This window comes from Coenobita brevimanus, chromosome 65, assembly GCF_032717465.1.
Source record: "Coenobita brevimanus isolate Jiangsu-jjx chromosome 65, ASM3271746v2, whole genome shotgun sequence".
NCBI lineage: Eukaryota > Metazoa > Arthropoda > Malacostraca > Decapoda > Coenobitidae > Coenobita > Coenobita brevimanus.
The window spans coordinates 38,552,602-38,569,720 of record NC_137018.1 but is presented as its reverse complement, the minus strand read 5'-3'; the positions used below and the strand labels follow the sequence as shown (position 1 = coordinate 38,569,720).

Sequence of the window (17,119 nt, the reverse complement as noted above, 5' to 3'; positions counted from 1 at the left end):
GCCTCCTACGCCTCAGCAGTGTACTTCGAAGACCTCTCTTTTCCAGACCTGGACCCTATCTGGACCACACTCTGTCCTCACTACAGAATTATATGCCATCCTCCAAGCCCTGACTTTTGTCAAACGCCACTTGCCACCTCAACCAATAGTGCTTTACATTGATTCCCTGTCATCTTTACACCTCCTCCTGTCCAGTCCGCCATCCTCTCATGTGCGACTAGTCCGTGCGATTCACTCCCTCCTTTTATATTTTGCCTCCCCCCCCTGGACTGTACACCTTCAGTGGGTTCCTTCGCATGTAGGCATTCGTGGCAACGAAATTGTGGATCATGCAGCTCAGCAAGCCCACCACTCCCAATATCTCACTTACCTCGATCCGGATCCCGTTGCTCTCCTCTCTCATTATCCGACAAGCCTGTACATCTCTTTGGGAGCAGTCCCTTTCTCTTGAGCTAGACGCAACCTCTCAAGGACTCGTCCGTGCTGATGCTGCAATCCACCCCTGGGCCCGCCATCCCTGCCTCCAGCTGGACGTGGCACTCACCCGCCTGCGTATTGGCCATACCGGCCTGAATGGGCACCTACACCGTCTAGGTTTGGTAGATTCCCCGTGGTGTCCCTTGTGTCCCCGTGCCGAGGAGTCTGTTGAACACTTCCTCTTGTGGTGTCCCAGATTTCACTCCTACCGGGTGGCCCTCCAAGAACACTTGGCTACCCTTGGATACTCCCACCTCTCCCTCCCTCTATTACTTGGTGGCTCCGGTGACCCTGATACACGTCTGCAAGTCATGCGCCTGCTGTGTAGATTCCTGCGATCGTCGGGGCAGCTCACCCGTCTGACCTAAGGCACTGCACCATCGGTTGAGGAAGGGCAGTGGGTCGTGTCCTCGACCGTTGCCCTCTACACCCAGAAGAAGAAGAAGAAGAAGACTTTGGTAAACGTAGGCCCGGGTGACCTGACAGCTTCCTTAAATACCCTAAAATAGGTATATTTTGGTCTGTTACCGATCACTTCTTGCAGTCACAATGGAACAGTTAACTATCTGCGTTGCTGATGTGCCAGAATTACTTGAAATCGTGAGTTTCTTATAGGTGGAATCGCCGCGCCTCTTTCGTAAAGAATCATACACTGGTTAAATGTTTGATGTCAGCTATCTATCTATCTATTGCCAGACGCCATGATCCCGTAAGGGATGGCCATTTGACTCTGAGTTATTTGTTTTACAGGGAGGGGCACTAACCCTCCACCAACCCACTTGTTGACACATATGGTTTGGTTATATGGTTATCACCCAGTGCTGTAAATGGTTTCTTGTCTTACAGGAAACTGATTAGCTTAATTTTTTAGGTGTCAGCTTAGTACCTGAGTTTGTACACGTGGGCTGAGTAGCTTGAATTTTTAGGCCTCAACCAAGTAGCCGAGTTGACTACGCTAGGACTTCATGCATCATATGAAGCCTGAAGTCCTTGTGTAGTATTTAACGGATCTATGGCATCCATTTCCACCTATCATGCACACCACTTTTTTTTTTTTTTTTTTTTTTTTTAAGGAAACAGTACCTAGTTATAGCCAGATGTCATAATTCCATAAAGGGTGTAATGATGGTTTATTTGGTAAGGCTCATACAGATTGGCACATTTTACATTTAACAGGTGTTTATAAGTACGAGCCATTTTTTAAACCAACTAAGGATAACCCAGTGAGGATGCTGTAATGTATTGCCATTGGGGTCCTTTTGTAATCAGGATTAGCTGGGGGCAAGGGGGTGTAGGCTAGTTAGTCTTATTTTAAAGGTAATAGCTTAACTTATTTTAATTTGCAAACACAAGAATATTAGAAAGAGTATTAGTTTGTTGGTATTATACTTAAAACTAACATTGACTTTGAAGTGTCTGGTAGTACAAAAATTTCAAGTGCCCTGGACAGAGGCTGCATGTTGAAAGTATCTTTTCAGATTTTTCGTGAAAGAATAAAGGCATCTGCTTGCTTTAATACTGTGAAGCAAACTGTTTCAGTCTTTGGCTGCTGCATGGAAGATTGTACACACTTCCTAACCCATAATGCTAGGTGTCGTGCATCAGAGCTTAACATTCTGCCTCTCTTATTTCCTTTTTGAACCAAATACAGTACCAGTAATATGGATTCTGTTTTCCTCATATGCAATGATAATCCTTTGTCTGCAGACCATTTTTGACAGGAATCAAGGTTTTTGGATCAAGTGTCTGATATTACTTTTGGGTCCTTTCCAGATGCAAGAGGTACATTGTCATCAGCATGTAAATTACTATACAATTGAGATATTCACAAAAATATTTAGTGGACCAAGAATGCTTCCTGGTGGCACCCTGAAAGTTACACAGTATACATTATATAATATATATATATATATATATATATATATATATATATGCAGTTACTCAAGGATCCCAATGTCATGTTTGCTGGATACAAGAACCCCCACCCTCTGGAGCACAAGGTTGTCCTCAGGATCCAGACATCTGATGCCAGTTACACTCCCCATGATGCCTTCATGAACGCCATAACTGATCTCATCTCAGAGCTTTCTCTGCTTGAGGAGCGCTTCAGAGAGGCCATCAGAGAAAAGAAGGAGGGCTTTGACTAATCCTTGTAATTTATTATCATCTTTAAACTCATTTCATGCTTTTCATTGAATACAGTACCCCCATATATATATATATATATATATATATATATATATATATATATATATATATGGCGACCATCATCCACTCACTTGATGTAGTGCTGCCTACTTTTTCCTTAGCCTTATCATTCTTTTTCTGTGCCTCCCCTCCTCTCTTCCTATTTCTCGCATCTTTCCTGTCACTTCTTATTGTTTTTCTTTCCTTTACAGGTGGCTTTACATTGAGTGACAAGCCAAATGGTTTCCTGTAAGCCAAGAAACCATTTACAACGCTGGGTGGTAACCATATAACCAAACCATACGTGCTCCCTACGTGTGAACAAGTGGGTTGGTGGAGGGTTAGTGCCCCTCCCCTTAAAACAAATAACTCAAAGTCAAATGGCCACCCCTTAAGGGATTATGGTGTCTGGCAATAGATATATATATATATATATATATATATATATATATGGGTCTGGTTAGTACTTGGATGGGTGACCGCCTGGGAACACCAGATGCTGTTGGCATCCCTACGTGTCAAGTGGGGTTGGTGGAGGATTAGTGCCCCTCCCTGTAAAACAATCAACTCTAAGCCCTTGGCCACCCCGTTTGGGATACATGGCGTCTGGCAATGAATGAATGAATGAATATATATATATATATATATATATATATATATATATATATATATATGTGTGTGTGTGTGTGAGGGGCTGAGTTCATTACTGGGTTAAGCGCTAAAACTACAAAACGCCAGAAAATGCGTTTAAAGTCTGGCGTCTTCAAAACTTTGATATCTCGGTAATCGCTTGTGTTATTTTGATGTGTTTTTTTTTTTTCAGTGTAGCTTATGGTATTTTCTTTATTGCAATAACCTCCGTTTTGCACTATCTGTCATTAATCATGATGATATTGTGTGAAGAAGTAAAATTTTGCCCCTCACTGCTGGACCGTTTGGCCAAGGAAATATTTTTATCCTACTAATAACTACAGAAATACATCATAAGATGTCAGTAATATATTAGCATAATGTCCCAAGAGTGTCATACTGTGGAATAAAATCAAAGTTCTATGACATACGTATTATTATTTTCACAATAATAGCAGTTGAAAGGTTGGAAATTTTGTGCATGTTTTTCTCGGAGTTTTTAACCAATAAACACGAACCACATCACAAATATCAAGAAAAACATAATAAATTATTATATTGCTGATAATAATATAAAAGTAAGTCAGCATTCAGTGTATGAGGACATTATTAGAAACACCTGTAACCTGAATGATAAAAAAATGAACCCGTAACCTGAGTTTAAAAAAAATAAAAAACTGCCATGAGTACCAGTAACTTCACAAACACAATGGCAATAATAATAATAGTAATAATGGTTAAAAAATATTATAATGATAATAATGAGAAAGCAGCAAGTTACTATGCACTACAGCTGTTGGTGGGAGTAGTGTCAGGTGTCAGCTTATTGGCTAGCTGCAATGCAACCTGACTATCTGATTGGCCAGCTTCAAGGGGGGGAAAGAAAGGGGCTGGGATATAGCCTGGTAATGCTCTCACAATCACTTCAACACCACGGGGAGTCGACATGAGGAACATAGGAAAGGCTGAACTCGTAGGAAAAGTGACCATACATCTGGCAGAATTCTGGACCCAGTTGCCCGCCTTGAGCACTAGTGCGTAACCAGACTGGTTTTTTTTGTTGCGTGGCGCGACAGTGCAACACACATGTTTACTTAACCAGGATTTTGACCCCTTTGTAGGTTGTTTCTTAGCACTTTTTTACTTCCAACTTATAGAGGGATGGTTTAGCTACTTGTTGGTGCTTGGCGGTCATTTTGGCGCTTAGCCCGGTAATGAACTCAGCGCCTCATATATACTGTATATATTTATACAGTATATATATATATATATATATATATATTTACATACCAGTATATATACACACACACACACACACAAACACACACACACACACACATATATAATCCAAATTGCAGGGGACTGAAGGTCTTTCGGACTAGTGGATTATTCTGACTGTTAGGAGGGACCTTTGAAAACATTAGAAATACAGTATGTACATGATCATTAAATAAACACTTAAAATGATATGGGTTATTGTTTGATTCACCAGAAATGCATAGAGGTGTAGATGAATAGTTGCAGGCATGTACTGTACATCCAAGTCCAAGCCAGATAAAGCCCAGAAAATTTTGAAAGAAGTCCCCCCAAATTCAAAATTTCACCTTGAAAAATTTGGAATAGGGACATTCAGATTGTTGATGGTCGGATTGGAGAACTTTCAGTGTGTGTGTGTGTGTGTGTGTGTGTGTGTGTGTGTGTGTTTAGTAGAAAATGTATTTTAAAAGTTTTGGGAAGGCTATAATGGGTGTTAATGTAACTCTGGCTACAGTTTACAGTGAAGTAATAATGTGATCAGTCTGAGCAAACATGCTGATAAAGCTGCTATATTACTGACTGACCAAGAGGAATTATCAATAATTGCTGTGCAAGGAAATAAATGGCATTAGTATAAGATTGTTCCTCTTTGTAGTACTCCTTGTACAAAATTACACGATAGTATAAAAGCTACACAACAATCAGTAGGTAATAGCAGACAGGATATAATTTACTTGACATTTCCGTAATTGAGTGAAGGCATAATATTGTCTTTATTTCTCATGCATATGTTGTCTCTTTCAGATGTCAGCTATGGTATATTGAATATGATGAAGCAAGGTTTTGTGGGGCAAGAACTGTCTGATGTGCAGGCTGCACTAGCCAAGGTGATTTCACAGCATTATGATTTTCCTGCACTGATGCAAGAGGTAATGTTAGTGGTTTGTTTAATTATTTTTAGTTTTGCTTAAAAAGTCTGACATACTTGCATCTGTCGGCCCTGGTCACCTAATGGTGGTTCTCCTTACTGCTTGATCTCTGGCAGCCTTGCTATTCAGTCCCACGTCCCTGAGGTTACACTCTATGACCTTGTTCCATGTCTTTTTTTTGGTCTGCCTCTTGCAGCCCTGCCCCTTGACACTCATACCCCTCACCTTCCACACCTAATAGTCTCCTTGATTCTTTCAGTGTGCTCAAACCATCTCATGCTGTTTCTTCCCATCACAGCAGTAATACATTCAAGATTCCATCTTTCTTCTTAAATCTTCAGTTGCAATTCTAACCTCCCAGGTCTCGCATTCAAGGACGCACAACACATCCATTTGATTGTTATCATCTTTGTACATTTGAGCCAACAAATGTCCATTTCCTTTACTGCCCAGGTCTGACTAATGTAATGTACAGCATTACACTCCTGACACATGCAGTATACGTGGCTCCCTTAGCACGGAGAGAGAGCCATCTCGGTGTTAGGAGAGGCAACAGCTCCCTGAATTTCTTCCAGCCATTCCTTACCCTAGCCACAGATCTCCAGCACATAACATGTCCCCTACATAACAGGATTCCTCCTCACAGTCAGCTTTTTGAGCCAAGATGGCTATCTAGTGTGTACATTCGCTGTGATCGTCTTTCTTCCACTCCATTTCATGCGTGGAAGGCCAATGAAACACCATTGCTATTGCCAAATAACAATAAAGCTTCATAACAAACAGTGCAGTGTATGTTATTAAGTGAAATGATAATGTTTTTGTTTGAAACACTAAAACTTGTGACCTGGAAATCATGTCCCTCTTGCGTATGTGGTGTTGTCTTGTCTTGTAGATTTGAAGGGCGCATCAGTCAGAGGTGACCGTTTTCGTCCTACCATCATAGAAGCAAGTTGTCAGACAATGGCTCAGATCCTGGGTATGAGGCCTGTAGACTGAAGAAAATTCAGTGGAGTTTGATAACCCATGCCCACACAGGTGTATCCAGATCCAAATTGCCAAGGAGAGTTTCCATGGTGAACTGTCACTCTCCAGATGCCCAGTTTATCCCTCGAGATACACCTCATCATATATTTGCGGGGACAGACCAGTAGAACATGGGCAATGATTTCCTCTTGTCCACACCTGTTAGCCTATATGCAAGGCTGTCCACCAAATTCAGCCTCCTTAAGTGACAGGCAAGAGCAGTGTGTCCAATGCGTGGGCGAGTCAGTGCCACATCAGCGTACCTTAGCTTATGTCTAGCCCATGGGTTAGGGGAGGAATCCAGAGTATATTGGCAGTGTTGTACCAGGAAGATACATTCCAGGTTCCCTTTCCCATAACACTCTGCTTGTATATTTGACTGAATCCATCAAGGATGATGTGTCTGGCTCCACTACACCAGCTCTCCACGTGAATGAGCCAAAGAAGCCGCCTTGTCATCAGTATTGTTGCACCAGATGCACATGTTTGAGGGTATCCACTGCAGAATTACAGTCCATTGTGATGAGTAAAGTGAAGCAGCAGTTCTTGTATCCCAAATACCAACTGTCTGTGAGAGGCCAGATGGTCTAATCATACTAAATGTGTGGAGGCCTATGAGTCCACATATATAACCACACACTGGGGAGATAAATGCATTCTAATAAACAGCAGTGTCTGGTATATGGCAAATTGCTCCACCGTGAGAGTGCAGTGTTGGACCACGAGCCCCCATGTCTGACACAAGGAAGGATCTTAATATACAGTGACTGATGTCACGGGACTCGGGTTGCATGACCCATCTGTGTAGGTCTTAAAATATCCCATATATTAGGAATCATCCATGTCCAAAAGGAGGGCTGTGCGAAGGGAGCACCTCAAGATTTCCTAAAGTTATCACCCATGAATGAACAAAGGGAGTTGGATATATCCAGCCGAGGGGGAACTAGTGGCATAGCTGCTGTAGGCATTGACTGAGGCGGCTGCAACCCCAAGGACTTGTATATACAAAGGCTATGTACCAAAAAGGGTTGCCGGTGATGTAAAAGCCAAACTGGGGCCTCAGGGAGAACATCAGATCGGCCAGAGGATGCTGGGATTCATAATATGAAATCTTGAGCCATTTACAATCCAGGATCTCATGACCTCTTGCCAATGGCAGCAGTCCTAACCCTGCCAGCATAGATGTCATTGGCAACTAACAAAATGCACCCAGGACAATAAATAAAGCAGCTTTATGGATGACATCCAGATTCTTCAGTGTCCTCTCTGATGCCGATCCATAAACTGAAGTGCCTTATTTGATCTTGCCATTTTTAAAGGCCATATAAAACCTAAGCAGCACATCCCAGTGAGCACCCTAGCATTTACCTGCTATGCATTTCATTAAATCCAGCCCCTTGAAACAAGATGTTTGAATGTAATCCTTGTGTCCCAACCAGCTAAGAATAGGGTCATTAAAATGCAGTCCCGGAAAATTATGATGAATCCGAAATGGAAGCTGCTCCATCCCCATTGTAATTGTGGGGATGCCTGGAAGTCAAGTCTTATGAGTGAAACACATAAGTGCACTCATCTGTGCATTGAGACGGAAGCCCCAGTTTGACACCTAGGCAAAAGCCCATCAACCACAGTCTGGAGGTGGTGTGCCATATGTAGGGAGTCAGCAGAACACACAAGGGTAATGTCATCGGCATACACTAGCATGTTTGTGTATAGGGGCCAGGGAGATCAGATAAAATCACATTGAAAAGCAAGGGGAGCAACACAGATCCTTGAGGTGCACCACATCGGGCAGCCACTGTTGACAGTAAAGAAGTCCACCGAAACTGTAAATGTTCTTTCAGGTAATAAGCTCCTCAGCCAGGATAAAACATGACCAGTCACCCCCAGTTTGCCCAATTTGTACAGGATGGCTTTATTAGATACTTAATCAAAGGCACCCTCATTGTCAATGTCTGCAGCCAAAAGAAGCTGCCTGTTTCTATAGGCATCTTAGATAAGGAATTCAATCTGTATCATTAGTGGTAGGTGGGGGTGCTCACCATCCACTCACTCGATGTAGTGCTGCTCCCACATGTCTTCCCTCTCTTCTCTTCCTTCCTTCCTTCCTTCCTCTTCTGTTTCTCTTTCTTTCTTTCATTCATACTCATCCTTCTGCATACGGGTGACTTTACACTCCCTCTTCTGTCTTTCTTTCCTTCATTCTTTCCTGTTCCTTCTGCCTATGGGTGGCTGTACACTGAGTGACAAGCCAAATGGTTTGCTGTACACCAGGAAACCATTTACAACACTGGATGGTAACCATATAACCAAATTATGGCACCAGGTGGTTTAGTGTGTAATTAAGGTGCTTCAATCAGATTGAGCCTGTTTAGGTTTATATCCAAGGGGTGGTTGGGGTTTATTGCTGACATAGTGCCACTCAGGGATGAGTGAGGCTGGTCACTCTCATTTTAAATGTCAGGACCAACATACCTAGCCCTGGGTTCCTGTGCTCCTCATAGGGCAACATAGGATTGGATGATGGATGGATGGAAGAAGCACAACAGTAGTCCCTCTCCCTGGCCTAAAGCCACCTAGCTTCTGTGGAAGAAGACCACCCCGTTCAAGCCTTCCACTGCCCCACCAGACTCACCTGCTTCACCTGGCATACCTGCAGCCCCCACCATAATGACTGATGCTGCATTCTGGAAGAGATATAACATTCAACAGCCTCTAAATTTCTACATCAAAACCTGGAATAATACAATACTGACAACAGTTAAACACACATGGTGTGAGTGGGGCAGCAGGGGCACGCTGTGTTGCCGCACCTCAGGACCCTTTTTATTTAAGTCCATCAGGCCTGTTGTCTACTGTTGTTAAAGTGACTGACCGTATTTTTGTTATTGTACCTACATCTGTATTATATGTCTGAAAAATTTTCCCTTTGATTATGTCTCTAAGAGTTAAAAAATGTCAATGTATGAGGGGGTACTGCCCATATGTAATTTTTCCCATAAAATTATGTACTCACAGTGCGCGAGGACCAGGACCGCCCATCCACTTGCATACTGTGCGATCCCACTGTATGCAGATGATGGAGTGCTGCTTGAAAATATCGGACAAGAGCTTGATATGACTGGTGCGGTGTTTTATATATGCCTGTGAGAGTCATGCTTTGAAAGTGTCAAGGGGGGAAGTGAAATATGAATAAACTGCTAACAAGTCATCAGTTGTCACATTGGGAAAAGAAATACATTGAATACAGTAGTCTCTCCAATATCCGATGTAATACAGGCAAAGGCATGTCCGGGAAGTGGGATCGTTCAGATACTGGGACCCTGCCTCCTGGACTGGTACTTATGGACCCTAACCCAGCCTTACTTAGAAAACCACCTACATAACTCCCTACCGGACATGCATAGCACCAATTTAAGACCCTCTTCACACAAATAAGGGACAGAAAGCATGAAGTAAATGAAAAAGAACCAGAGAATGAGGATATAGAGGTGAGTGTGGAAAATATTTAGGAGTATCCAGGGTACTTACAACACGTCTGTGGCCGTTGCGATAAATTACACGCCTCCTCTCAGACTCTGACAGTAATAAGGTGCACCTGAAGCACCTACAGTAATCAAGTGTTGCACTGCACTTAATCCTTTGCACTCTGAATTCTAATTTCTTAACTCTGTGCATTCTTTTCTCACTTGCGCTCTACTTGAAACTCACCACTGTTGCACTCTGCACTTAAGCCTTTGCACTATGACTTCTGAACATTGCACATTCTTTTCTTACTTGCTCTTGCACTTGAAACTTTCCACTGTACAGTAGCACTCCGCACTTAATCCTTTGCACTCTTAATTATAATTTCTTAGCACCTTACATTATGTTCGTTACACTGCACAACACTATAAATTCCCATGTGGTCTAGTGGCTTGCTTTTTATGTTTGTTCACTGTCAGTGTCTGAAAGTAAGTGTTGCAAGTGGCAAGGAGCGCATTGCTGGAACATGGTGATGGACTACGTACTGCAGATGACTCTGAAGATAGGCGCAAACTCACATCCAGTGGCGACTCCACTGTGGTCAATTTGCAGGGCTGTGGCTCGAAGGTGGAAGGCCTGTCTTGGGGAGGCAGCAATGTGGAGCCAGGGCTGGGCACAGCGGTGGTCACGCGCCTGAAGAAACTGTCAGTGGTTGATTGACAAGGAATGGCGATTGTTGATGCGCTGCCTGAAAGTGCGCACTTCCTCCGCAAGTCCCAGGGGCCCCATCTCCCTGTCGCAGTCCGGGTGTTCTATGTAGTCAAGGACGAACTTGACGTGCTCTCGGAGTGCACTTAGCTTGGGGGTGGCTGGAGTAGTGGCGCGCTGAGAGGAGTCCGCATCATCCTCGCTGTCCTCGTCGGAATCTTCAAGCTGGGTACTTGTAGCGGCAACTGAAGATACGATCTCGATATCAGACATGATATGATACCCAGGATTGCCCTCGTCATCATCCAACCACTCACGCACTTCGTCCACATCAACGTCATCGTCAGCAGCACAAAGACGTGCATGGAAGCCATCCACATTAAAACCTAGAAAGTTGTGCACCACATTGGCTCCGAGAAGCAGACGAGACCAACCACTTTCCAGAGTCTTGACACAGACTTCTCTCCATGCACTGGCCCAGTTGTAGATGGCTGACTTGATGTTTTAGCGGTGAATATTTTCCACAGTCCACTGGCCTCGCGTGTCCTGTCCCTCCCTGCGCTTATCCTTGGCTTCGAGAACAACCATCACCTCGTCCAGGAGCATCCGATGGTACAACCTTTTCATTGCCATGATCACTCCTTGGTCCATTGGTTGGATGAGAGCAGTCAAATAGGGTGGCAAAAACCTGCACCTAATGCAGCCATTCTCAGCCACCATCTCCTTGTTGGACTGATGCCCAGGTGCATTGTCCAGAAGAAGGAGGGCCTTTACCTGGTCGCACGGGGTTCCCAGTGTGTTCGTCTTGTAATGGATGACCTCCTTGACGAAGTGCTGATGAAACCATCTTTGAAGATCTTGACTGTGAACCAAGCCTTCACAGAATGGTACTACATGACAGGAAGGACATCCATCACCTCATGAACACGCCGAGGCTGCTTTGCACGACCAGCAATAACAGACTTGAACCGGTGCATGCCGGCAGCACTGGCACAACACAAGGGAGATATCCGTTGCTTGCAAAACTTGCAGCCAGGTACATGCCATTCTGTCTCCTCTGCTAGAGTGTTCGTTTGCAGTGAGCGATAGAATAGACCAGTTTCATCATCATTGTAGACTTGACTGAGAGTGAGGCCCTCCCTGTCGATCAGGCCCTTCACTTTCTGCCAAAACTCCTCTGCTCCCTCCTCGTTGGCGTCCAGAGCTTCGCCATGAACCATACGGTTGGAAAGTCCATGGCGTAACTTGAAAGCGAAGAGCCAACCCTTGGATGCCTTGAAGTCTGGGGTATCGTGTAACCTTGCGAACTTCTTATGGCAGCCTTCAACTCCATACCACGCACCAGCACACCAGCAGCACGTTGTTGTTGGTACCAAATTAGCATGGAGCAGTCGATTGGTGCAAACCGGGGAGTGTACATAACCTTCCTCTCCACGTTGCATTTGGTCTTCAGTGCGAGGTCAGCCATGTACTGAGTGAGTTTGTCTGGGGATTTCTTGATATCAAACAAGGTAGAGCGGGCCAGGTTGAATTCACAGAAGAGGCAAGACGTTGACCATCCTGCGTCCACCTTCTCCAATATCTCCCTCTTCTTCTCCAGAGTCAGAACCACTCTTTTCCTCTTCTCGGCAGGCGGTGCCATCATCACACACACAAGTAAGAGGCAGCAGAGGAACAACAGGGCCTGCAGAAGGTAGGGCACCACCACAAAAGCGAGCACATGGGCGGCCGTGTTGGGGAGCGTTAACGATGGGTAGGCGGGAAATGGGGAGGAGGCAGTGCCACCCTGCCGGACGTCGGCAGAACTGTGTGACAGAACACAGCTGGTCAGCGCTGCGCACCAAGTTCAAGTTACAGTTGAAGAAAATTCGGATTTTTATTTTTTTTAATTTTTTATTTTCTTGCTTTTATGTTTTTTGACCATTTTTGGGTTCTGAAGGCCGGTCCCAAAATGTCCGGACATTGGGGTGTCTGGTTACTAGGCATCCAGATATTAAAGAGATTACTGTATATCTCCACTGCGTAGTTATGGGAGAAAAAGGAACGTCACCATTGACACAAGGGCTATCGACTTATGAAATAAAGTAGTAAATTTTCACTTTATGCCTGCCTACTTCGCCGATTCTCTAAAGATGAGAATTTCATAAACTTTCTCAACAGTACACAATGGAGACTAATCACTCATGAATGCTGAATTGTTGATACTGTTGGCCTCTGAGAAAGTGTCCTTACCCCAGACAGTTGATAACTAATACTAATAAAGACAGATTCTTGCAAGTGCTGACTCCTGGCTGGGGCAAACAGATTTATGAATTAATATGATTGAACTTGCTTGACTACCAGTCATGATTAATATAAGAAGTTTGTGCAGACTGAGAGTAGCAAACTAAAGTAAGCACAATATAAAGAAATGAAATACGATTCTTATGTTTAATCAGGCCCAGAGAAAAGAACTGAATTTATTAATTACAAACAAAATGAATTCTTATGTTCCTAATTAAATGAGTAATCACCCACTCAGATCAGACAACTAGCTAATACTCTTAAGCCTAGAAAACACAGAAAGAAAATACTGGCCAGTGGAGAAAATGGAGTCATGGCTGCGAAGAAACTGGGTGGCTCTGCTACTCAGGCCACTGCACAGGGCATTACTCATGACGGCCATTGTTGCTGATCACCAATTCATTGGAGGGATGCGGGGGTTATAGAACTGCTAGAACCTGGGTGATAAGCTGCAAGATGGGGTCTTCACTGCTCTGTACTGTTCTTGAGATCCTCCTCCCGTGGCAGCACTACACCATGTGACTAATGTTCACTCACCAGCCACAAAGCAATACATGATCACTGGAAATGGGCGTGGCTTAGCTTAACAACCAAGGAGGCAAGGCAGAAGAACAATAAATACACAAAAGTATCACTCAGTAATGCGCCAAGGGCGTGCATAAAAACAATCGCTAGTGAAACAATAACGAATGTTTTGAAAACAATCTCGATTGGAGCACTGGCGAGACAGTTAGCTGAATAAATATTTCTGGGTTTTTCACTAATGCATCTTGCATTCCCATAACAATATAATGTCATGAATATGTATAAAAACACAATGTGGCGAATTCATGACGGAAAGTACATGTAAAAATAGTAAAGTGATGATTGCTGAAGAAAGAAGTTGATTCCCAGCAGGATATTACAATGAATGGAGAGAGAGAGAGAGAGAGAGAGAGAGAGAGAGAGAGAGAGACTTGAATTGGTGAGAGTTTAAGTACCTGGGTGTAGTGATAGAAAAGAGAGGTAAATGTTTAAAAAAGTGAATGGTAGAGTGACACTGGTAAGGAAAGTGGCTGGTGTTGTGAAAGCCTAGATAAAAAGCAGAGGTCAGAGCCTGGTGGCTGTGAAAGGCTTTCATGGAGTTTTAGTCCCAACCCTAAAATATGGATGTGTGGTGGCTGTGAAAGGCTTGCATGGAGTTTTACGGTCGTAGTCTCAAACTGTGGGCAGGCGTTCACCTTGCCCTGTCCGCATCTTTTGGTAGTCTTAATGCACGAAAGGGAGAGCGTTCCCTGGTGAAAGGGAGAAGATTACCACAGCGTAGTACTGGAATCCGTGGGGAGTCTCATAGCACCCCTTCGCCTGCCCCTTCGTCATATTATAGCAACCATATGGAAAGAAAACTATGTAGAATTTGAAGGGCCCTATGGTGTGTGTGATGGGAATTTTAATCTAATTATAAAAACATTGTGGAAAGAAAAAAAATAAGCGTTTTATAATTTTATCATTTTAAAAGACTTCACCGCTTCTCTGGAGATGGTTAATTTATGACGAGACGAAAACAAAGATGAGATACTGTATCCACTTCCTTTTTATTTTTCAATATTTCTACTAAGCTGCCAACGGCCATACCACATTGAGTACACCGCTTCCCGTCCGATCAGCGAAGTTAAGCAACGTTGGGTCTGGTTAGTACTTGGATGGGTGACCGCCTGGGAACACCAGATGCTGTTGGCATAACGTTCTCCCTACGTGTCAGGTGGGGTTGGTGGAGTATTAGTGCCCCTCCCTGTAAAACAATTAACTCTGAGCCCTTGGCCACCCCGTTTGGGATACATGGCGTCTGGCAATGAATGAATGACTGCTTTCCAGATATGGTGCATGATACATTTATAATTAGTTTGATTAATACGTGAAATAATTCCTACAGTAAAGAATGTCCGAGTACTACCTAAACAGACGACTGGTCCACAGCCAGTTAGTTTGAATTATGAAGTCTCATGTTTGCATTCGTTGAGCTTTTGCAAGTCTGCACTATTTTGTTTGGCTTGGCAGTATATTTTTGTGGTGTATTTTGGTGTGATTTGAATGAATTTGGCTTTTATTTTCGGTGTTCGTGATTGGTTTTCAAATCACCCCCCCCACCGTGTCTTGGGGAATGGGATTTCAGAGTTCTGGGTGGGAATAAGAAATATTGTCAAAATCAGTATGACCAGCCAAGGCATATTCGTAGAGTTATTACTGTACTGACCACATGAACCCCTTTGAAGCTATGTCTGACACCGAATTTTTCCTGTGGTACAGGTTCTCCAAATCCTGTATGCATACTCTTGTACAGAGTATTTATGAACAAATGCCAGTCTTTAATAATAGAAGAAGTAAGAGTTGCAAACATTGATAGATTATATTGTGTGTGAATCTTAGAAATTGTCATATGTATTGTTTTTATTTTTAGATTTTGACTTTTAAAATTAATCAGTGTTACCAGCTCTTTGCCATGCCAATCCGCACGAAGTGGTGCACTTTCCCGCTTTCAAGATTACCACTTACGTTGAAGGTGTGAGTTTCCACCTCAAGCAGGGTGCGGGAAGGGTAGCCCCTGCCCTCAGTTTTAAGACTACGGGCGTTAGTTCCCACCCTAAAATATGGATGTGAGAGTACAGTAATCACTCTAATATCCGGACGCCCAATAACCGAACATCCCCACTAACCGAACCTTATCGTCCTGGGATCAAACATTCCCAAAATGGTCTGAAAATCCAAAAAAAAAATGTAAAAAAATTGATTTTTTGCCGTCCGTAATTTGAACTTGCCACGCGCGCCGCGTGAGAGCATTGTTTTGGTTCGTCATTCCTCCGACGTCCGATAGAGTGCCGCTGCATCCTCCCCACTTCCCGCCTGTCTCTCACCGCAACTGGACCTACGCTCTTCGCAATGGCTGCCCACATGTTCGCTTTTGTGGTGGTGCCGTACTGCAAGGCCTCCTGCTGCTCTCTGCCCTCCTCTTAGTGTGTGTGATGATGGCCCCGCCTCCTGAGAAAAGGAAGAGAGTGGTGTTGACTCTGGAGAAGAAACGGGAGATATTGGAGAAAGTTGATGCGGGTTGGTCTTCTTCACGCATTCTCCGCGAGTTTAACCTGGCCCGGTCGACTTTGTTCGATATCAAGCATTCCCGAGACAAACTCATGCAGTACACGGCTGACTTCTCATCGAGAAGCAAACGCAACGTGGAAAGGAAGGTTATGTTTACCCCCAAGTTTGCAGAAATCGACCGATCTACGTTGATTTGGTACCGACAGCAACGTGCAGCTGGTGTGATGGTACGTGGAACAGAGCTGAAGGCTGCTGCTGAGAAGTTTGCAAGGCTTCACGACGCCTTAGACTTCAAGGCATCCGAGGGTTGGCTCTTCGTGTTCAAGTTGCGACATGGCCTTACTAACCGTAAAGCACATGGCGAAGCATTGGACGCTAACGAGGATGGAGTTGACGAGTTTCAGCACAAGGTGAAAGGCTTGATCGACAGGGAGGGCCTCACTCTCGGTCAAGTCTATAACGCAGACGAAACTGGCCTATTCTATCTCTCGGTGCCAACGAACACTCTAGCCGATGAGACGGAGAAGCGTGTACCTGGCCACAAGCTTTCTAAGGAACGGATATCTGCTTTGTGTTGTGCCAGTGCTAACGGCATGCACCGGCTTAAGCCCGTTATTGTTGGCCGTGCAAAGCAGCCTCGGTGCCTTCGTGGGGTGATGGATGTCCTTCCTGTCGTCTGGTACCATTCTTTGAAAGCATGGTTCACAGCTGTGATTTTCAAAGACTGGTTTCACCGTCACTTCGTCAAGGAGGTCATCCACTACCAGACGAAGACACTGGGAATTCCTCGCGACCAGGTAAAGGCTCTCCTTCTCCTCGACAATGCACCTGCCCACCCGTGCGACAAGGACTTGGTTGCTGAGAATGGCCGTATTAGGTGCATGTTTCTGCCACCTAATACGACTGCTCTCATTCAACCCATGGACCAAGGAGTGATCGTGGCAACAAAGCGCCTATACCGTCGGAAGTTCCTGGACGAGGTGATGGTTGTTCTCGAGGACGAGGACGAGCGCAGGGAAGGACGTGACACTCGAGGCAAGCGGACTTTGGAAAACCTTCGCCGCTACAACATCAAGTCTGCGCTG

The 17,119-nt window shown here is 44.3% G+C and overlaps 1 protein-coding gene, 1 non-coding gene and 1 pseudogene across 2 annotated transcripts in view; all 3 read left to right on the top strand.

Annotated features, from left to right (window-relative positions):
• The first annotated feature begins 941 nt into the window (after positions 1–941).
• The window catches only part of LOC145405068 (uncharacterized), a 457,223-nt gene continuing 441,045 nt past the window's right edge, over positions 942–17,119 (top strand). Inside the window, exons 1-2 of the mRNA XM_080276570.1 lie at positions 942–1,077; positions 5,356–5,480. Of these exons, the coding sequence (XP_080132696.1) occupies positions 5,379–5,480 (102 nt within the window). The 5' untranslated portion in view covers positions 942–1,077; positions 5,356–5,378. The remainder of the gene's footprint in view (positions 1,078–5,355; positions 5,481–17,119) is intronic.
• Positions 2,409–2,676, top strand: LOC145404816 (DNA-directed RNA polymerase II subunit RPB11 pseudogene; annotated as a pseudogene).
• Positions 14,560–14,678, top strand: LOC145405167 (5S ribosomal RNA). The gene has a single exon (XR_013898269.1). It is a non-coding gene; the product is annotated as a 5S ribosomal RNA (ribosomal RNA).